Below are 23,403 nucleotides of genomic sequence, written 5' to 3' on the forward strand. Positions count from 1 at the left end.
ATTTAAAAAATCAACAAAGAAACAGCAATCCTAAATGGCTCACTAGATCAGACAGAACTAATTGACATTGTCAGAACATTTCACCCCAAAGCTACAGAATATACATTCTTCGCAAGTGCACATGGGACATTTTCAAAGATAGACCACATATTAGGACACAGACTAAGTCTCTTCAAGTTCAAGAAGATAGAAGTCATATGAAGCATCTTCTCAGATCACAGTGGCATAAAATTAGTAATCAACTACAACAAAAACAATTTTAAAAAATAAAACACTTGGAGGCTAAATGGCATGCTATTAAACAATGATTGGGTTACCAAAGAGATCAAAAAAGAAATAAAAAAATCCCGGAAACAAATGACAATGAAAACACAACAATCCAAAATCTATGGGACACAGTGAAAGCAGTCCTTAGAGGAAAGTTCATAGCACTACAGGCCTACCTCAAAAAACAAGAAAAAATAGTAATAAATTATCTAACCCTACAACTTAAAGAATTAGAAAGAGAGAAACAAGAAAACCCCAAAGTAGAAGGAACGAAATAATAAAGATTAGAGAGGAAATAAAAGACATAGAGACCAAAAAAAAAAAAATACAAAAAATCAATAGAACCAAGAGCTGGTTATTTGAAAGGATAAACAAGATTGGTGAACTTCTAGCCGGGCTTATCAAGGAGCAATGAGAGAGGACCCAAATAAACAAAATCAGAAACCAAAGAGGCAAATTAATAACTGACCCCACAGAAATACAAAGGATTGTGAAAAACATACTACGCACAACTCTATTCCAGCAAACTGGACAACCTAGATGAAATGGACATATTCCTAAGAAATATACAGTCTTCCAAAACTCAATCAGGAAGAATCAGATAATCTGAATAGGCCAATAACTACTGAGCAAATTGAAGCAGTAATAAAAGAAAACTTCCAGCAAACAAAAGCCCTGATCCAGACAGCTTCACAGGGGAGTTCTTCTTTCACATTCAAAGAAGAAATGAAACCTGCCCTCCTCAGACTATTCCAAAAAATTCAAGAGGAAGGAACACTTCAAACTCCTTTTATGAAGCCAGCATTACCCTAATCTAAAAACCAGATAAAGATAATACAAAGAAAGAGAATTAACAATATCTCTGTTGAACATAGATAGATGTTAATATCCTAAACAAAATATTAGCAAATCGCATCCAGCAATACATTAAAAAGATCACATACCATGACCAAGTGGGATTTATTCCAGGCATGCAAGGCTGGTACAATATCCGCAAATCAATAAATGTGATACATCACATAAACAAATTGAAAGACAAAAACTACATGATCATATCAATTGATGCAGAAAAAGCATTTGATGAGTGGATTAGAAAACTATGGTACATCTATGCAATGGGATACTATCTTTATGTATAAAAGCCTAAGCCACTGTTATGACCAGACGACCAGAACAACTGGAATGACCAGTCGGCCAATCACTATGATGCGCACTGACCACCAAGGGGTAGGTGCTCAATGCAGGAGCTGCCCCCTGGTGGTCAGTATGCTCCTACAGCCAACCTCCTACGGCCAGTCAACCTCCTGCAGTCCCTTTCCCTGGCCCAGCCCCAATCGGGACTGGGCGAGATGGCCCCGATAGGCCCTGATCACTGGCCAGGCCTAGGGACCCCACCTGTGCATGAATTTTGTGCACCAGGCCTCTAGTACTGCTATAACAAAAAAAGGACTCTTACCATTTGCAACAGCATTGATGTACCTGGAGAGCATTATGCTAAGTGAAATAAGTCAGTCAGAGAATGATAAATACCACATAGTCTCACTCATTTTTGGAATATAATAAAAAGGTAAACTGATGAACAAAAATATAGCCAGAGTCATAGAATCATCAATCAGACTCCCCAGAGGTAAGTCAGGGGAGGGTGGCGGGGGGTAAGAGATCAACCAAAGGACTTGTATGCATGCATATAAGCATAACCAATGGACACAGACAGTAGGGAGTGAGGGCATGTGCGAGGGTGGGGGGGGGAGGAGCTGGGGACAGGTCAATGGGGGGAAAAGGAGGCATATGTAATATTTTCAACAATAAAGAATTTAAATTTAAAAAGTAAAATGACTTTTATTGATCTCAGAGAGGAAGGGAGAGGGAGATAGAAACATAAATGATGAGAGAGAATTTTGAATCCACTGCCTTCTACATGCCCCCTACTGGGAATCAAGCCCACAATATGGGCATGTGTCCTGATGGGAAATTGAACCATGACCTCCTGGTTCATAGGTCGATGCTCAGCCACTGAGCAACATGGGCCAGACATGGTCTCTACATTCTTCTTCTTGGTTTCTTTTATTTCTGTAATCGACTGTGTGTGTGTGTGTGTGTGTGTGTGTGTGTGTGTGTGTGTGTGTGTAGTGAACTTGCTGGTCTCCAATCAAACCTATAACTGTAACTATGGCTATCATATAACTCTGGTTCTATTAAGAGATTTGGAAGTCAAAGTGGAACTTGAATACGAACAGGAGAAGTAAAGATAAAAGTAGAAAGTTATAGTAGAACTGGTAATATTAATTTTGAAGAATTTTTCATAAAATATTATTTATATCTGATTAAAATCTTTTAAAACTATCTCAGTACTATAATTTAGCACAAAAGAAAACAGTTCACCTATTAGACAGCATTAGTTCAAATAACTGTTTGGCTTCTGTCCATGTTCTTATTCACTTCCCTCTTAACTCCAAATCATATCAGTACAGAACAGATAAGGAAATTGAGAAAGAGATTAATTGGCTTTTTAAGGTTATTAATCAAACTAAATAGCATGCTCCATATTAAAAGTACAGGCCATTTCCAATCACTGACCTAACAAAATTCTCAACATTTAATTAAATCTTAAGAATTCCATCGATTTTGTTCTTACTGTCTATCCAAAATACTACTAAAAATATTTAATAGATATTTCAGAATTATATATAAAATTAAAGTTTTAACTTTTAAAGAATTGTGTTGGGTTTATTTTTGTTGTCATTGTTGTTTGTATGTTTGTTTTGCCTTAAGTTAACTCTATAAATCTTTCCTAATTTAAATCAGGCCCAGCAAACTTGAATTCTTAAAAGTCAGTGCCCCACATGATCAATTTCCAAGGAAGAAATGTGAAGCTTATGACCCATGAATCCCAATAGCACCCCCTACCTAGAGATGTTTAGCCTCATTTGATCCAGTTGGCCCTCTGGAGGGCTGCTAGTGTGGGGATTTGGGCTCTAAAAATTTACTATCTTTTCTTAATGAAATTTATTGGGGTAATATTGGTTAATAAAATCATATAGGTTTCAAATGCACAATTCTATAATACATCATTTATATATCATATTGTGTGTTTACCTCACAATGTCAAAGCTCCTTTCATCACCATATATTTGGCCCCCTTTACCCTGTACTACCCCCACCCCTTTCCTCTAGTAACCACCATACTGTTATCTGTATGAGTTTTGTTTGTTTGTCATTTGTTCATTTGTTGCTTCTAGTTTTATATCCCACATATGATTGAAATCATATGGTTCTTGACATTTTATCTTTGACTTATTTGCTTAGCATGATACTCTCAAGATTTATCAGTGTTGTCACAAATGGCAGTATTTCGTCTTTTCTTATGGCTAAATAATATTTCATTTTATATATGTACCACATCTTTTTTATCCAATCATTTATCAAAGGACACTTGCCATGTCTTGGCCATCATGAATAATGCTGCAATGAACATAGGGTACATATATCTTTATGAATAAATGTCTTTAAATATTTGTTGGTAGATACCCAGAAGCAGGATTGCTGGGCCATGTGGTAACTCTATTCTTAGTTTTTTGAGGAGCCTCCATATTGTTTTCCATAATGGCTGTACCAGTTTACATTCCCATCAGCAGTAAATGAGAGTTTCTTTATCTCCACAACCTCCCCAACACTTGTTATTACTCTTCTGGTTGATAATAACCATTCTAACAGGTGTAAGGTTGTATCTCATTGTAGCTTTGATTTGCAGTTCCCTAGTAGCTAGTGAAGTTTTTTGTTCCCATATACAAAAACTAACTCAAAGGGATAAAAGACCTAAATATAAAACCAGAAACAATAAATTACATAGAAAACATAGTAAACAAACTAAACTTATGAACTTAGTTCTTAGAGAGGATTTTATTAATTTGACCTCAAAGGCAAGGGAAGTAAAAACAAAAATAAATGAATGGGACTATATCATACTAAAAAGCTTCTGCATAGCACAAGAAACTGTCAACAAAACAAAAAGGCAATCACCCAAATGGGAGAAGACATTTGCAAACAACATCTCCAACCAGAGGTTAAATATCCAAAATATATAAAGAACTCATACAATTCAACAACAAAAAAGCAAATAACCCCAATTTAAAATTGGGCATAGGACCTGAATAGATACTTCTAACCAGAAAGGCATACAAATGACAGATATATGAAAAGATGGAAACTTAAGTATCTTGAGTTTGAATTCAACCTGTGTGCTTTGAGCAAGTTACTACAAATTCTTACTCATCTGTAAAATGGGAGTGATAATAAGGTTAGCGCATGGATTAAATAAAATAAGTCTCTTGAACTGAGACCTGGCACCTAAAAAGCACCCTGTAGACACTCTTATTCACTAGTTGTTAGAAGCAAAAAGCTACAGAGTAATCCCCTCCATTGACTAGTAATATCTATTAAAAGAATCCCTCAAAGTTATCCTTTGTCATTTAGTTCTAAAGAAACCATAGCTAGTGAGTATTTCCAAAATTCTTCAGAAATATCCTCTTTTCTAGCCCTGGCTGGTTTGGCTCAGAGTGTCAGACTGTGGACTGAAGGGTCGTAGGTTCAATTCCAGTCAAGGGCACATGCCCAGGTTGTGAGTTCAGTCCCCAGTGTCGGGTGTGCAGGAGGCAGCTGGTCAATGATTCTCTCTCATCATTGATGTTTTTATCTCTCCCTTCCTTTCTGAATCAATAAAAATATATTTTTTCAAAATCTTCTCTTTTCTAGATTGAAAAAAAACACTTTTATTTCTTGTTTACTAGTACTTTCTGAATCATACCTACCTTTCACATTTATTTCACCATTTGAATTTTTTTCTGTATAATCACAGCTGCCTTTATTCATCTTGTGCCATTCCAGAGGGCCTACGGTGAATAATTAAATGCTGGGAGGTATAAGATTCCATTGCTAAGCCTGTTTAATATAACTGCATTCACATGGTTTATGTGTTCTCTCTTGCTCATTTTATATCTTTCTCACTTTTCCTTATCTGGGTTTTTTCCATTTTCTGGATCTGTGTTATTCCTTTCAGTATTGTTTCAACATAAATTCCACAGGTCATTCTTAAGCAACTAATGAATGCCCTCATTACTTGGTCAAGTGCACAGTCCCACTTAAAAGACAGGCTTTGTCTGTTCTTTTCCTGCCTTTAAATTCCAAGTAGTGTTTCTAGTATTCTTCTTTATATAAATATATATGAATTAAGTCCCAATGTCAAAGATAGAGATATAGGTAGGGCCACCTCTGCACTATGGGGCTCAGAAGAAAATGTCCTTTCTGTTTTCACAATCAGAATGGTCTGCTTCCAGATATTGTAGCTTGTAAGAATTCCAATGTAGACTGGTTGTGACATGTTCTGCTGTGGGCTGCTAGGAACACTGTGGGTAAACGCATGAATCCTTTGGAGTTAGGCATATCCAGGAGGGAGTCTAGGATCCACTACCTCTATGTGACCTTGGGCAAGTGCTTAGCTTCTCTAAGCCTCACCAGCATTTTGTGACAATTAAATCACAAATCTAGGTAAAGACAGTAACTGACACAAAGTAAGCACATCATAACATAAACGTCACCTTTCCTTCATCATTCCCTTCACCACCATCATCTGGGGGCTTTCCCCAATTCTCTATCTGACACATCAGCCTCATGCTTTTTTGTTCTTTTGAAACTGAAAGTTTTAGAAAAGTAATTATTTTGGAGTGCAAATTAGTAAAGCCATTTTGGAAGACAATAATGCAGTATCTCCCCAAAATTTAAATGTGCCCTTTGACCCTGCATGATGTCTTGTAGGCATCTGTTTTAAAGAAATACTTGAACATCTGGTGTTTGTGGCATTATAATAGTGAAACATGAGAATAACAGAGGATCTGAGTGCAGGAAATTCATTAGTAAAACCCCACGAGGTCAACATCTATGGGGAAGTGGAGGAAGTAGAACTGGGCAGAGGAGTGAAAACTTCAACCAGTCCCTCAGGGGCTGCTGCTGCTGGGGAGCAAGCATGACCTTGCCTGAGTACATCTCTCAGGCTGAAGGCAATTCCCAGAGAGGGTTCAGCCATCAACATCAGCCTCCAAAACTTCAGTTGGAGGATTGAGTGCTGGGTTCTGAAAGGGGACTCTAAGTGGCACACCACTGCATCCCCTACAAAAGTGGTTATAGTCTGTCCACACTTTGGAATACTTTGCAGCTTTTAAAGAAGTCTGAAGTGGGCCTTATTGTTCACTGTAAAACCTAAATTCCAAGCACTACATGTAGGTAGTATAATCACATTTATGTTTAAAATCCTATGTAGTGAGGGTGGGGTATGTACATACACATCTTTGTATATCGACTTAAAAAAGGGCTAGGACACACACCAAAATGTTGACAGTGGTTGCATGTAGGGTCAGAAGCAATGGCTGAGGGAGAAAAGGAGATGGGGCACATCCACATTTTATTCTATGCACCTGCCTACAACCAATACTGACTTGCCAGCCATGTAAGTGGAGCATCTTCAGAGTGGGTCCTAAGCCTCATGTGTTTCTTTTAAAAGGAAAATATATTCATGTATTACTAGTACCATAAAAAAATAAAATTTAAGTAATATAGAATATAAAAAGTACAAATCTTATTTTATGTGTCTAAGCAACTCTCACTATAATCTCTCACTAAGCTTACCTACCATAAGATGGGCCTGTATTCATAGTAGGATTGTGCCTTTCTAGAAGAGTGAAAGTTCCAAAACAGAACTTCTGAGACAGTGTAATTATATACAATCGATAAAGGAACCCACAGAATAACCAATATGTTTTTCACCTTCAAGCTACCTTCTGCTTTCTGAAGGTTGCCTTAAAATAAATATCAGGTATCGAGATCCCTCCTACTTTGTTCTTCTTTCTCAAGATTGCTGCAGCTATTCAGGGTCTTTTTTTATTCCAGATGAATTTTTGGAGAGTTCATTCTAGATCTGTGAAATATGCCATTGGTATTTTAATGGGGAATGCATTGAATCTATAGATTGCTTTGGGTAGTATGGACATTTTAATGATGCTGATTCTACCAATCCATGAACACAGTATGTTCTTCCATCTGTTTATGTCTTCCTCTATCTCTTTTTTCAGTGTCCTTTAGTTTTCCGAGTACAGGTCTTTTACCTCCTTAGTTAAGTTTATTCCTAAGTATCTTAAATTTTTTGGTGCGATGGTAAATGGGATTGTTTTTTTAATCTCTTCTCTGTAAGTTCACTGTTGGTGTATAAAAATGCCATAGATTTCTTGGAAGTCTTCTGGTACAGACCATTCACTAATACTTTTCTCACTTGAGGTTTTCTATTTGTGACCTCATTTCCACTATAGCTAAGAAAATGCATATAGTAAAAAGATATCACCTTTAAATAGTATACCATAGCAAGAAATAGTGGATTTGATCTCCATGTTCCATTTGATTATGCCTCTAATTGTCCCATAATTTGTTGTCTCTGTCCCTATTTTCCCCTAGCTTTCATACCACATATACAATCAATTACTAAATCCTGCTGACTTCTCTGTTTCAACTGTCCCTGCCCTAATTCAAATCCTTATCAATTCCTATCTGGATGATTGTCACAGCATCCAATATTGACCCCCTGCAACCCATTCTTCATTCAGTAGCCAGAGTAAGTGTTCAAAACCTAATGTCATTTCTTAACACATAACCTCACCCCCACCCCCACTGCAAATCCTGTAGGATCTTCACATATCTCCCCCCTCCCCAGACCCATCACCTTCTATTCTTCTACTTATTTCTTTCACTCAGAGAGTCTTTCTTTTTCACAAGGTATCTTGCTGCTTCATCCTTGTAATTTTTTAAAATGTTCTCTTTGCCCAGAACACTCCCATACCACCCTTCCATGGCCTGGCTGATGTCTCCTGTGGCTTGAGGCTCAGTTTATTTGTCTCTCCCTGGGAAAAGCCTTTCCTGACCCAACTCTGATTTAGGTGTCCCTCATTAAGAGTTCACAGCCTGCCATCATACCGCTCATCATAACTAGACTGTATAGTTTTGTCTCCCTAAATATACTGGAAGCTGCCCTTAGGTGAAGGGACCAGCCTCACTAATCCTATGTAATAAAAGCCTAATATGCCAAATGTCCGACTGTTTGCTTGACCATATGACCAGTCTCTATGATGTTCACTGACCACCAGGGGGCAGATTCTCTGACTGGTACATTAGTTTGCTGCAAGGGTCCAGCCCATTGGGACTAGGCCAGACGGGCCAGACATGCCCTGGAGCCCTCCCACAGTCCCTCCCCGGCCCCAATCGTACACTGGTGGGGTCCCTTGGCCTGGCCTGCGCCCTCTCACAATCTGGGACCCCTCAGGAAATGTCGGAGATCCAGTTTCAGCCTGATCCCTGCAGGCCAGGCCAAGGGACCCCACCGGTGCATGAATCCGTGCACTGGGCCTCTAGTAGTATCATAAGTACTTTGCAATTGTTCATGGTATATGTTTCTTGCTTAATAAATGTAGAGAGATTGAATGAAAATATTAAATCAGTGAGCTATTGAGAAATTTAAAGATGTCATCTAAATGCTATCCTTTCTATTTGTATTTGTTTTTCATTAAAATTTATATGTATTAGATATATTTTTTAATGTTTGTTTCTCCTGGTGTGACAATGTTCAATTTTAAACAAAAAATAGAGTTATTTCCCCTCTATCTACTAATGAACAGCAAAAGAAGGAGGCAGTACATCTACACAATTGAATTCTACTCTGCTGTAAAAAAGAAGGAAGTCTTACATTTGCAACAGCACGGATAGAACTAGAGAGCATTATGCTAAGCGAAATAAGCCAGTCAGAGAAAGATAAATATCACATGATCTCACTCATTTGTGGAATATAGTGAACAACATAAACTGATAAACAAAAATAGAACCAGAGACATAGAAGCATCGAACAGCCTGTCCAACCTATGAGGGAAGGCGGGGGGTGAGTGGGTAAGAGATCAAACAAAGGACTTGTATGCACGCATTTGAGCAAAACCAATGGACACAGACAGTAGGGGGGTGAGGGCTTATGCTTGGGGGAGGTTGTAGTGGGGGAGAGGTCAATGGGGGAAAAAGGAGACTCATGTGATACTTTAAACAATAAAGAATTTTTTAAAAAAGAAGGAGGCAAAACAATTGCCAAATGAGCACGGGGTGTCATTAATAAGTGTGACTGAGGTCAGTGTGCCTTCTAGGATTTGAGAGGTAATTGGTTTATTAAGATTACTAGTCAGGCAGTCTTATAAACTGTGCTTTTTGGTCTTTTTTTTTTAGGAACTATCCCTTCGACATAGTGACATTGCTAAACCTTGTTCTATTTAAGGCCTCAGACACCAACAGAGAGACCTATGAAATCTCCATGCAGCTCATGCAGGCATGTACCATTTAGTGTCAGAAGCATCCACCCTTGGGCACAGAAAACAGAAATGGGGGTTGATCCCTGGGTTGCTGTTTCTTGATATGCATTTATTTATATCATACGTGCATATCACTGTAAATAGGAATTAACTGATGCTCTCCACTGAATACAACTATATTAAGTACTACTATATTGAATACTATTATAGTCATTAGTTTACTTTGAACCTTTATTAAATAGAAATGCTCCTGATGTAGCCAATATTTCTGTATTGTTTCTTACTTTCCTACCTCTTTATAGATCCTTGAAGCAAAGCTTTTTGTTTACTCAAAGAAAGTAGCTGAACAAAGACCTGGCAGTATTCTCTATGGAACCCACGGCCCATTGCCACCCCTCTACAGCATGTCCCTAGCCCTCTTGTCATGTGAACTGGCCAGGATGTATCCCGAGCTCACTCTCCCGCTCTTCTCAGGTACCAGACAATAGTTAGTGATGACATGTGTGATCATTTCTGCTCTAATTAACCTTGCTTTTTAAATTTTAATGCCAATTTAGAGTCATACTTATTTGTGCTAAATTTATAGATCAAAATTATTATGGATTAAGTCCAGTTACGTACAAAAGTAAATTTTAGAATGTCTTTAAATGTAAACGTATCTGTTTATCTAAAACAGTGTAGGTATAAATAAACATGGGACAAATGCAAAGATGCTTAGATTAATCATGTTTTTACAAACAAGATTATCTATGTAAAATTTTCCAAAGAAATGAAATATAGGTGGTGTAACTTGTAACACATATAATTGCTGCAAATTGTTTGTGGGTGGTGGTGGTAAAGGTGATTTGTAGCTTGTATGTTGCTACATATATGAATTGTTGTGAGTTTTGTATTTGGCACATCTTTGCAAATAATCTTTGTAAATAATTTTTGTATAAATTTATTTTAAAAAATTGTATTGGTCAATTAAGTTTTGCCTGAGCACACATAGTACCTTGAGGGGAGGCTGACTTTGGTATCTTGAATTCATCTCCTTTGTCTGCATCTCCACTGCCTCAGTCCAAATCCTCACGAGTCCTGCCCCTGGCCTGGCCCACCTGTAACACCCTGACTGCCATCCACCTGCAAAGCAAAACCCAATATATACAGCGCTTCCTACCTCAAATGTCTGCCCAGTCGTCCTAAAAATTTCTAATAACAGCTTCTATCTATTGAGTGATTAATGTGCCAGGCTCTGTTCTAGGCACTTTATATACATTTCACTTATAACTTAATCTTAGACCCCATGAGTAGAGGTTAGAAGTGAAGCTCTGGAGTCAGGCAGCCTGGGTTGATCACTGGCCCAGCCATGTACTCGCTGCTGGACCACACACAAGTCACAAAGCCTCTAAACTCTATTTCTTTGTCTGCAGTAAAAGCTACCTCATAGAATGTGAGGATTAAAATGAGCTAATAATAGTCCAGCTATTAGCCCAGTCCTGGCATGGGATTGTCACCATCACCACTACCACTGGAATCATCATTTCTGTTTTACAGATGAGAAGCTAAGGCTTAGAGATGTTCAGTAATTTGCTCAAAACCATATAATGAGGAAGCAGCCAAGTCAGAATTAAATCGAGACATCTTTCCCCAAAGACAGTGCTATAAAATTGGAACACCTTCACTTATAAGACACCTCCTGTTCCAAACTTGCTTTCTGCCTTTTACCCAGCAAACCTTTATTTCATTATCAGGTAATCCTTGCTTCTGTTCATGCTGCTTCCTCTACTGGAAATGGCCCTCTCCCTAATTCACAATCGTCCTTAAGATCTATTTAAAATCTACTACTTTGTAGCCGAAACCGGTTTGGCTCAGTGGATAGAGCGTCGGCCTGCGGACTGAAGGGTCCCGGGTTCGATTCCGGTCAAGGGCATGTACCTTGGTTGCGGGCATATCCCCAGTGGGAGATGTGCAGGAGGCAGCTGATCGATGTTTCTCTCTCATCGATGTTTCTAATTCTCTATCTCTCTCCCTTCCTCTCTGTAAAAAATCAATAAAATATAAAAAAAAAAATCTACTACTTTGTAAAACCTCTCCATCTGCCTGAGACAGAGTGAGCCACATCCTCACACGGTGCCTGAAACAGTGCAGGAAGGATTCAAGAAAAGCCTTTTTTTTATCATTGACACTATTATAAATGTCCCCATTTTCCCCTCCTATGCCTACCTCTACCCAACCTCCACCCCCTCCCTCTGTCCATCACCACACTGTTGTCTGTATCCAAAGGCTATGCATATATGCTATCTGGTTAATCTCTTCACCCAAGAAAATCCTTTTCAATAAATCAATTCTCTCCTTCAAAAAGTAAATTTTATTTTTATTTACTTTGAAGTTGTTTACTTTCTTGGTTGACCAAGAGTTGAGGGCCACCCTTAATGTTAGGCACTGTTCATGGGTCCTCAGAATACAGTGGAAAATAAAACAGTCTCTCCCATCAAAGGTTCATCATAATCTAGTAATAAAGTAAGGCTTACAATTATATGGCTGTGATACAGTGTAGAAACTGCAATAAATAAAGCACATTCTGCTGGAAGATGAAGGTGTGATCAGTTATTGGGCCAGGGATATCAGGAAAGACTTCTCAGAGAATGTGATGTCTGAGCTGCAGTTCAAAAGAAGTAGAAATTTGCAAAGCAGACAAATAGTTGACATTATGTGGGTAAGCAGGTAGGCATTACAGACCAAGGAAATGTTGTATGCTTGGGCTCAGAGGTGTCAAATAGCAGGTTGTATTTGAGAGACTATATAGAGGTCAATTGGCTAACATAATATATGCAGGGACAGGGGAAAGTCATGGACAGATAGAAGCAGGAGTCAAATCCTGGAAGGCCTTGTATTGCTCCCTAAGGAGTGTGTAGGCCAGTGATCTCCATGTCTTTCTTGAAACCCCTCGGAGCCCTGTGAACAACAGGGAGGGCATCCTGGCAAGGTGCTTGGGTTTTGAAAGCCACTGATGAGTTTCAAACAAGAATGCATTTTAGAAAGATGGGCTACAATGTGGAGGGAGCACTAGAGGACATGCAGTCTAGAGAGAGGAGACCAGCGAGAAATGATGACAGTCATCCAAGGAGGAAGTTATGAAGGCTGGGACTAAGACAGCCCAGAGCGAGTGGAGAGGAGAGACCAGGGTGATGAGTCCTGGGTGGAGCACACAAAAGAGAGTGCCTGTGTGAATCTGGGGGCCAGTGGTGATGACCCCATCTTGAGAGCCATTCAGGGAGAAGAGAAGGTTTAGGGTGAAGTGGGGAACAGGAGCTCAGCTTGGGATACTGAGTGTAGGTCTCTGTATAGACAGACCAGCGTCAAGGGGAGGCCAGCACTAGCACCTCATGGAAGAACAGAAGGATTTAGAACCAAGGGAGCAGATGAGATGGTGTTTGTACAGAGCCCAGAGTGAGAGAAAGAACCTGGACAGCCAATTTCCAAGCACTGGGCCAAGGAAGGAAGGGTGAGGGAGGGCATGGAGGCTCATTGAGAGAGAACACCTAGGCCCACTGTCTAGGTGATTTTAATGGAAACGTGGAGAAAGAAGATTTATGAGGGGGGAGTGAACAGTCCACAGCCTTGAATGGAATAGAGAGATCCCAAAAGATAAGATCTAAAATTACCCTCTGGATTTCTCAATTCATTGGTAACTGTCAGTAGTTTCCTTGGAGACATAGCAGCAGGAGCCAGATCTCAGCTCTGTGGCTGAGAAAGAAGGAAAGAGGGAGGGTGGGGCTATGGGGGGTGCCGAGTCAGAGGATGAGTGAGGTTTTATTTTAGCAAGTTTATTCGCTGTGTGGGAGAAGGTAGAAATCAGAGGTTATCTTAGATCTTGCAGCACATGCATAAAGCTGTGCTTTTATTTCTATAGAAAGCTCATTCAGGTTATGAAATTAAAATGCCTCTGGCTGTGAACGCATGCAACATGCTATCAGAGAAAGTTGTAGTGAAATGACTGGGCTGCACGCATAGTTTCACCCTTTGATTCATTTATGTCATGAAGCAGAACATTGAGCATGGAACTTCCACATAGTTGGCAGTTTTCAAGTGGACTTGATGGACAGCAGTTTGCACAATGGATGGGTTTTTCCCAGAGACTTCCATCCCACTTTTTAACAGCTAGTAGTGCATAGAACAGTGATGGCGAACCTATGACACGCGTGTCAGAGGTGACACGCGAACTCATTTTTTTGGTTGATTTTTCTTTGTTAAATGGCATTTAAATATATAAAATAAATATCAACAATATAAGTCTTTGTTTTACTATGGTTGCAAATATCAAAAAATTTCTATATGTGACACGGCACCAGAGTTAAGTTAGGGTTTTTCAAAATGCTGACACGCCGAGCTCAAAAGGTTCGCCATCACTGGCATAGAAGATGCTCTATTGGTATGCTATCGGTGCACTGGAAAGACAGCCACTGTTCTAATAGTCCTAGCCACTGTTTATTTGAGCCTACGAAATAACAAGCACCAAGGCGAGCATATTACATACATTATGATTCTATCTTTAACCCTCACAATAGCCCAATGTGGAACCCAGTGGCCTCATTTGACAGATGAGGAAACTGAGGAACAGAGAAGTTAAGTAACTAACCCAGAGTCTCATGCAGCTAGTGTGTGGAGGCACTGGATCTAATCACATGTTCTTTTGGTCTCAAGTCCCTTGTTCTGTCCACTCTAATGTACCTCTTCTATCAGCAATGGATTGATCTCAGGGGGCCTCCCCCTCTCTCCACTCTCACCAAGCCATGCTCTTCCCACTGTGCTTTCTCACTTTCCCCCACAGGGCACCAGATTTGAAGGGAAAGGCTAGAGGACAAGCATTAGTTTTAAGATTTCATGGCCTTGGGGAGCTGCTGTGTATGCAAGTGCCCTGTGATATCTGTCAGTAGTGTTAATGTTTTACTTTATTTTAACGCCATAACACATGGCTCTCCATCACCACCCTTCTCTTTAGAGGTAAGCCAGAGGTTCCCCACAACGCACCCAAATGGGCGTCAGATTATGCTCACCTACCTGCTGCCCTGGCTGCACAACATCGAGCTGGCGGACAGCAAACTCCTCCTCCCGGGGTCGAGCCCCGGCAGCCCAGAGGATGACAGCAAGAACCAGGAAGGAGAAGTGACCACTTCTCATGGGCTGAAAGGGCATGGCTGGGGCTCCCCAGAAGCTACGTCTCTAGTCCTGAATAACCTCATGTACATGACGGCGAAGGTATCGTGCCCCCATAACATGGCTCCATCATCCCAGAAAATCTGGGCTCATCAAACCCTAGGCTGCCAACCCAGGGAGAGTGGCAATTGTCATTAAAAATCATGTGAACAGGGTGACGGTGATGGCTGCACCACACTGTGACTGTACTTAAACTTCCAACTGTACATTGAAAAATGGTTAAGCCCCAGCCGGGTTTGCTCAGTGGATAGAGTGTCGGCCTGTGGACTGAAGGGTCCCGGGATCGATTCCAATCAAGGGCACATGCCCGAGTTGTGGGCTTGATCCCCAGTGGGGGCTATACAGGAGGCAGCTGATCAGTGATTCTCTCTCATTGTTGATATTTCTATCTCGCTCTCCCTCCCTGAAATAAATAAAAATATATATTTTTTAAATGTTTAAGATGGTAAACTTTATGTTATATGTATTTTACCACAGTTTTAAAAATTATAAAATGAGAAGTCTAATGTTTTTAATCACATGAATAAGCATTGTGCATTACTAATTTGTTTGTTATAAATTGCTGAAAGTGGCATCTTTCGGATGGCTGGCCATGTGTCCCCTTCTATGGTTTCGAGATAGCCATGACCCTTAAAAGAACTTACAATCAAACATTTTGCATGCGTTTTCCCCATGTCTCCTGGGTCAGTGTTTCTTTTGTTTGTTGCAGTATGGGGATGAAGTTCCTGGACCGGAAATGGAAAATGTTTGGAATGCTCTAGCCAACAATGAGAAATGGAGTAACAACTTGAGGGTCACCCTGCAGTTTCTGATCAGCCTGTGTGGGGTTAGCAGTGACACACTTCTCTTGCCCTATGTAAGTTTCCCTGGGCTCTCAGCAGGCGTTATCTTGGTGGCTCCATCTGCAAGCACAAGTCAGATGTCTTGCTCCAAGTAAAATAGCAATGTCTAATATGGTCAGTCATGCTCATCTCCCATAATCTTGTCTAGATGCTACATAAAAGGTCCCTTCTGCCCCCTGAGAAACAGGCTGCAATGTCCTAGTGATGCCTCTGTCATCCCCTTGCCAAGCCTTTGGACACACAAGCCTATGATTTAAGAGGTGAATGTTCTCCTATCAGTTACTGAAGCTGACTTCTATAAACATTGGACCCATTATGTAAGAGAAACTAAAGCATATTATTTCTAATAAAAATATTTCATGTTTACATTTTGATTCTCTTAAAACAGAATAAAAATGCAGAATACCCAGATTTTTCTCTTCAAATTCAGTTGGTAGAAGATAAATCTAAGCAGAGAGAAATCTTTCTGAGATGCCCAGTATATGATGTTTGTAGTCAAAAGTGACATGATCATCGACAACAACAGCATTTTAAGCCCTAACTCACTTGGCATTTGTATATGGCTGTTTCCTGAGAGATCCTGGGCCCACCTGCTGTTTTAAGCTCCATCAGCCTCATTGCAGCTTCCACACCTCAGGTTTGACTCTGAAGGCTCCAATAGCATAGAGCTTTATTTCAGAGTTATCAGAGTTATTTTTTAAATGTAAAATCATCCAAACAGCTAAAATTCATTTGTTTCTAGGGGAGAAGAGAATAGCAGGGGACCAGATTTCTTTTTAAACAAAAATAGCTCTCAGTTTTTTCCCATGGTTTGTATAAATAAAATCCTTTCTCAAGATAAGACTTTAGATGGCATGTTTTTTGCTTTTAGGTAGATTTCAGGAGCCCCAAAAGTAACTTTTGTAAACTCAGCCATAAGGAAGGGTAAGGCCTTTGACACACACTCCCATCAGATGTGCTATAGAGAAGGTGAGTTTTAATCCAGACACTAGGATTATCTCCGGGCAGCTACCAGGGTGATAGCTCCTGGGGATAACTTCATTCTTTGCTGCCAACCCACTGGCATTATTGTTGAAACGTCCCTGTGTTCTGTTTTTCTTCTTAGATTAAAAAGGTGGTGATATACTTGTGCCGTAATAACACCATTCAAACCATGGAAGAGCTGCTCTTCGAGCTGCAGCAGACGGAGCCGGTGAACCCCATCGTCCAGCACTGTGACAACCCACCGTTCTACCACTTTGCTGCCAGCAGCAAGGTCTCCACAGCAGCCTCTGGTAGGGCCGGTGGCCAGCCTGTCCTGGGTCTCTGATGTTCCTCTGGGTGGAGCACTGAAAGGATATGAGTGTGTTGCTACTTCTTATTCTGGCATGTATTTTCATTTAAGAGGTGGTTTAAATTGTGACGGTATGGACGGACCTAGTGGGCATTATGTTGAATGAAACAAGTCAGTCAAAGACAAATACCATATAGTCTCACTTTTGTGTGAAATCTAAAAACAAAATAGACAAATAATCAAAACAGAGAGCATACTCATGGTTGCCAGAGGGGAGGGGGGCTGGGTGACAAAGGTGAAGGGATTAAGAAGTACAGATGGGAAGTTACAAAATGGTCACAGGGATGTAAAGTACAGCATAGGGAGGGAATACAGTCAATAATATTGTGAATACTTTATATGATGTCAGCTGGGCAGTAGATTTACTGAGGTGATCACTTCAAAAGGTATACAAATGTCTAATTACTATGTTGTACACCTGAAACATATAATATTGTATGTCCAAAGTAATTGAAAAATAACTTTAAAAAAGAAAGATAGCTTAAGAATAGCTGAGATCAGTGAAATGATTTTGTAAGCATAACTGACAATTGGTGGCCCAGTATTCACATGCCCAGAGTTTTATGCTTTAGGCCAGTGATGGCAAACCTTTTGAGCTCAGCGTGTCAGCATTTTGAAAAATCCTAACTTAACTCTGGTGCCGTGTCACATATAGAAATTTTTTGATATTTGCAACCATAGTAAAACAAAGATTTATATTTTTGATATTTATTTTATATATTTAAATGCCATTTAACAAAGAAAAATCAACCAAAAAAATGAGTTCGCGTGTCACCTCTGACACGCATGTCATAGGTTCACCATCACTGCTTTAGGCTGATCCCAGGCCGGACACAGCATCACTTAGGAATCTCAGTCTTTACCTTCCATCTTGTGGTCGGGGATTCCCTTGGTGAATATTCTCTCAGAATTGACTAAACTGCCTCTATTACCACTTTCCATAAATTGGCCTTTCGGCATTATTTTATGAAATGTATGCAGTCCTCCTCAAATTCATTGAAGCCAGCTTTGTTTTGGTTTATCTAATATTACACCTGCTTTCAAATCTTTCTCCTGACCTAGTCTCTCATGCCCTCTGTTTTCCCCACATCTAGCTGCCAAAGCAGCATTCCTGCAGGCAAGCAGTAGCCTAGATGTCAGACAGTTTCCTGAGTTGTTTCACTAACATTAGCTCAAAAACTAATAACTCCTAGACCCAGAAGTGCTAAAGCAGCTAACAGCAGGGACGGCCATTGCAAATAAGCTCATTACGTAAGAAAAGTTTTCAGGAATGTTGTGACCTCGGTTTATAGGAGAGTCCAGGAATTAGGTTTGACTATTACAGATGTCTGGGATTCTTCTATTTCAGTGGAGTGGGCTTAGAGTTTGTTTAGAATGTCTGTGATTGTGCAGAAAATAGAAGGCATCCTTCAAACATGAAATTTCACAGGAATTTTGAGACTTGACTTTGACCCCCTCCACATGTGTTTTTTTTTTTTTTTCTCTAAGTGTCTTCTAATCCACAGGAACCACCTCCAGCAGCAACACAGTGGTTGCCGGCCAGGACAGTTTCCCAGACGCTGAGGAGGGCAAGATCTTGAAAGAGTCTGATGAGAGGTTGGTTCACAAATTGGCTTGATATCTAGTTTAACTGTAGAGTATACAGAGGCATCAATAAAAATTTGTAGGCTTTATAAATTTCACACACATACAAATCTTTTATTCTTAGAAACTATGACTGACTTGCTAACACTGCTCTGTATATCCCTGTAGATAGCAATATCTTCCCGAGCTGAACTCCACTTCTCTTAGGGCTGAACAAAAACCATGAGCTGTCCTGCTACTTGCAAAGACCATCTGGAATTAGAGGGAATTTTCATGTGAAATTTTCAAATCTGAGTATTGAATAATTTCTTAGAGATGGAGTAGTGGTCTTGAAGTGAATTCTATGAAACATCATCTTTCTTATTTCACCTTTACTTTGTCAGGTCTTGGTTTACCAAGAACACTATCTCCCTCTGCTCAAATAAGTCTTAATCTCCTTCCCATAGGCTGTTCGATAATATTTATTTTGCCCACATCTCTGCCTTTAGTTACCCAGGACCTACTCAGAAGTAAATAAAATCTGGATCATTGTTCCCTAGTTGATTGTGAAGAGCAGAGACACAACCAAAAGAGATCAACAGGACTCAAATTAAAAAATTAGTATGATTCCATGGTGTTGAAAACACTTTAGGGCTGAGCGTTTTTTAGTGAAAAGGAATGGGGAGCACTTTCACTGAAGAAGTGAGTAACAAGGATGAGATACAAATTACTATTGCAGAGACTGCAATGGATTAAATAATGAAAATACCTCAGCCCAGAATGCCCCTGCAGGCCTCATGCCTGTCCTCTGATTCTGTCCTGGGCATGACACAGGGCAGGGGCTACAAGTGGGAGAGTATCTGCCATGAGGCTGACTGCCCTGGAGTCCTGTAACCTATTAAATGCCTCAGCATGTGTGCTGCTAGATCATTGCTCTATTGCTGAATGATCCCTTGGCTCTTCATATGCTATTTATGACTTTGCCTTTATCAGAATAAATATTATTAAAGAATTTCAGAAGTTAATAGGTTGTCACTTTTTCAATTCCCTTGGTGCCAATTGTGTGGCCCGATTTGTATGAAACTAAGCAGATGTCCTTGAGTTTCTGTTTTATGGATTCACAAAGTAATAGCCCAAAAGATAGGACAATAAAGAATGTTCGAAATATAGAGTGACTGGGGAAAAGATGGATGTGTCAGGAGAAAAAAAAAAAGCTGCTACAAGTATCTAAGAAGTGAATAAAACAAAAGTCATTATAGTCTTTGCAGTCACTATAAATCGTGCATTTACTTATTTAGCAAATCCAGTCCCAAATGCACACCTGGGACAAGGTAGGCTCATAATGGCACACCCAGCACTTTTTCCTGAAACATCACTCTTGCTCCATGCACTGGTGAGGACAGCTAAAATGAATCAGGGTGTTGACCTGCTGTCAATTAGTGCAAAACATACAGCCAGTAATGTAGGGGCATATCCCTACTTTGGCTTGAGTTTTCCAGATATTTATTGATTACCTTAGTTGTTTGTTTTGGCTGCATACATATTAAGTAGATCACACCTGTTCTGTATCACTTTGTATAAAATAAATATAGACAAGCCATTTCCCCACACCCATACCTTTGCCCTGCCTTATAGATCTCCAGATGATATTCAAATGCTATTGGTTTAAAAGTCTTTGGTGCCCTGAAGAGGAAAAAGTGTTCTAGAAATCTAGAAATAATTATCATATTATTATTAAATACTAGTAGCCCCTGCACACGAATTCATGCACAAGTAGCTCGCTGCCACTTGCCTCAGCTGGCCGCCTGGCCCACCACCACTTGTAGCTCTCCGCAGCATGTAGCTCGCTGCCCTGCCCTCCTGTAGCTCTCCGCTGCTTGTCGCTCACTGCCCTGCCCTCCTGCTGTTGGTCATTACACCTCATGGTGTAACAACCATTTGCATATTACCTCTTTATCATATAGGATAATAATTAGTACCTTAGACTTTGATGGTACCTCACAGTGTTGAAAACATTCTCGTATCATTTCTTTTGATTTCTACAACCCCAACAAAATAAAAGGTGAAGTATTATTAGTATTACTTTTTGGCAGGTGTAGAAACAGGGACCCCATAAAGGTAAAGAACTTGGCCAAGGTCATAGAGCTAGTGAAAGTTTGGTCCTAAAATCCCGTGTCTTGCCTTCTCTCATTGGAACCAAAAGCATTTCTGCGCTGCCATTGTCTTCTGCATGACATTGGACAAGCTGTTTCACTTGGCCTGTTTCCTCATTCATAAAGTAAACAGTGCTTATGTCAAAGATGAGTAAGTGAGAGTAAATGAATAATGTGTGTGAAGTTATTATATTTCTACCATTTTGGCGGCAGGAGGGTGGGAGGGCGTTACTTCTTAATCCACAGAGAGACCAGACAGAAAGAGCCTCTCTGGTTATTTTACAACCCAACTAGTTACCTTTTTCTAAAAACCCTCCAATCACCCTGGCTGGCGTAGCTCAGTGGGTTGAGTATTCACCCATGCACTAAAAGAAGATTGCCAGTGTGATTCCTGGTCAGGGCACGTGCCTGGGTTATAGGCTTGATCCCTGGTAAGGGGTGTGCAGGAGGTAGCCAGTTGATGTTTCTCTCTCACATTGATACATTGATGTCTCTCTCTCTCTCTCTCTCTCTCTCTCTCTCTCTCTCTCTCTCTCTCAAAACAATTAAAAACCATATTTTTTTAAAACCCTCTTATCATTTTAAGAGAAAGTTTAAAGCCAGTAAAGTCCAAGATATATTATGAACCACTTTTTTATGTCTTGTCAATTTTCAATGTTTAATCATGCATCAGTTAGTTACTGACCACCTACCATCTGCCAGGCTACCATGTGAATAAGGGATGTATATCATTCAGTATCACTCAATTTCATTTCCAAACAAATGTTATAATTCTCCAGTTCAGTATAGCCTTAAAATGTTTATCTGTTCTAGGTTTAAACTATGCTTATGAGCAAAAGCAACCACTAGACCTCTCCAGGGAAAAACAAATGTTTGTGATACAATTTTTGCAGTATTTCTTTAGGAAAAGCATCATTGGAACTAGCTGCCAAAACTCAATTACTAAATAATAGTATGTGTTTATGAAAATAGCACGTACACACACAGCAGTATTTAATGGTGGCTGTTCTTGTATTTGAAGGTTTAATAACGTCATCAGAGCCCATACTCGCCTGGAGTCAAGGTACAGCAATAGCTCTGGAGGGTCGTATGATGAGGATAAAAGTAAGTACCACCAGGTGTGGGGTTTCAAGTGGAATCCAGATGGTTGGAGAATGGAGTACGAGTATTTTTATTATTCTTATTCTAATTGCTAAAAAGGGCCCTATAAATATAAACAATCATTTAATCCCACTATGCAGATGAGCATAGAGTCAGCATCTGAAAATAACAAGAAGCCAAGCAGTGGACAAATTAAAATTATAAAAATTCAAATTTTTACCCAAATCTGTATTTTTTATATTCTTGGCATTTTTTTTTCTTGGTAATGCAGTTGGGGAAAGGCTAGTAAAAAATTGTCTCATTAGATAACCAATATCGCAGTTATCGTGGGAGTGGATTTAATCTTTAAGCTTTGTGAATCAGCTCACCCAGAAAAGGGCCTTTTTCACACAAAGTCTCTCAAAAGCATTGTCTTGGTAGCCAAATGAAAACCTTGATAAAATGGGAGATACAGTCATCACAGAAATGCATTTGTTCCTTGGGAAGTTGACAGAAACTGAAAAGCAATGCATTCACTGATTTTGTTGGAGCCCTGGACAGCATCTGTAGGTACTGAGCAGGCAAAGAGTATTACTTGGTCACACACAAGTCACAGAAATTCTGGAATCAAGAACACTCCCAGTGGCATTTAGGTATGCTAAGGAAATCAGTAAACTAACTGGTGGAGTTTGTCTATTTTGGTGGAAATCGGAAATATGATGATATTTCATGGTTCAGGCTTATTTTGAAAGTCAGTACCTGGGGCCTTTGTAGCTATCATTTTAAATTGTTTTGTTTTTGTGGGAAATTTGCAGAGTGGGGTAAGAGATGAGTAGGCCTAATGGCACCACAATTCAGCTGTTCTTCTTTACCTCTTACTGCATAGCTAGGAAATTCTCTGCCTTTCAAAATACCAATGGGAGAATTGTCCAAAATCCATACATAATTATCAAATTCTAACTTAGGTGAAGTTGCAGCTTTAAAACTTTTTGCTAGAACCATTAGTTTTAGGTAAAATAAAGCTATTTGTGTTTTCCCTTCTTTCTGGTCCCCACCAGGGTCTGTATCTGTAACATCCAAACCCAACAGCCACGTCTCCGGAGCACAGGCCGTGAGTTCGAGGAGGGACTAGATTTTACAGATGGGAGAGTAGTACCAAGAAATGGAGAGTTGTTGGTTTAAGAAAAATCTGGTTACTATATATTTTGTAACCCAAAATTTGAGGACAGAAAAAATGAATCATGAAGATGTTAAGCAGTCAGATACTTCCCTAGTATGTGGCAGGTGTGATGTAACAAAAAATAACACACTCTGGCTGTAGAGTTTACATTGGGAATATCACTCTCCTTGGCTGATTCCTTTAAAATGTATCTCTTTGTTCTGGGTACAGGACACAGAATTTGGTAAAAATACCATACTAAAAATGTCAATCATTTAAAAAAGATACCTTTACAGTCCTCTGGTAGTAACATCTCACATTCCTTATATTTATTAAATAGTGAATTGCGAAAGATGCTTATAATAAAATGAGATGATAATTAACTCACATCACTAATTTTAGAGACAAAAAGAAAGAAGTTATA

The 23,403-nt window shown here is 39.7% G+C and overlaps 1 protein-coding gene across 12 annotated transcripts in view; it reads left to right on the forward strand.

Moving 5' to 3' along the window:
- The window catches only part of FRY (FRY microtubule binding protein), a 608,287-nt gene that overhangs the window by 413,446 nt on the left and 171,438 nt on the right, over positions 1-23,403 (forward strand). For all 12 annotated transcript variants that reach the window (XM_059684112.1, XM_059684113.1, XM_059684114.1 and 9 more), the window contains 7 exons: positions 9,568-9,667; positions 9,953-10,124; positions 14,635-14,891; positions 15,559-15,705; positions 16,797-16,965; positions 18,530-18,620; positions 21,762-21,844. In XM_059684112.1, the coding sequence (XP_059540095.1) occupies positions 9,568-9,667; positions 9,953-10,124; positions 14,635-14,891; positions 15,559-15,705; positions 16,797-16,965; positions 18,530-18,620; positions 21,762-21,844 (1,019 nt within the window). The remainder of the gene's footprint in view (positions 1-9,567; positions 9,668-9,952; positions 10,125-14,634; positions 14,892-15,558; positions 15,706-16,796; positions 16,966-18,529; positions 18,621-21,761; positions 21,845-23,403) is intronic.

The sequence above is a fragment of the Myotis daubentonii genome, chromosome 2 (genome assembly GCF_963259705.1).
Source record: "Myotis daubentonii chromosome 2, mMyoDau2.1, whole genome shotgun sequence".
Classification (NCBI taxonomy): Eukaryota; Metazoa; Chordata; class Mammalia; order Chiroptera; family Vespertilionidae; genus Myotis; species Myotis daubentonii.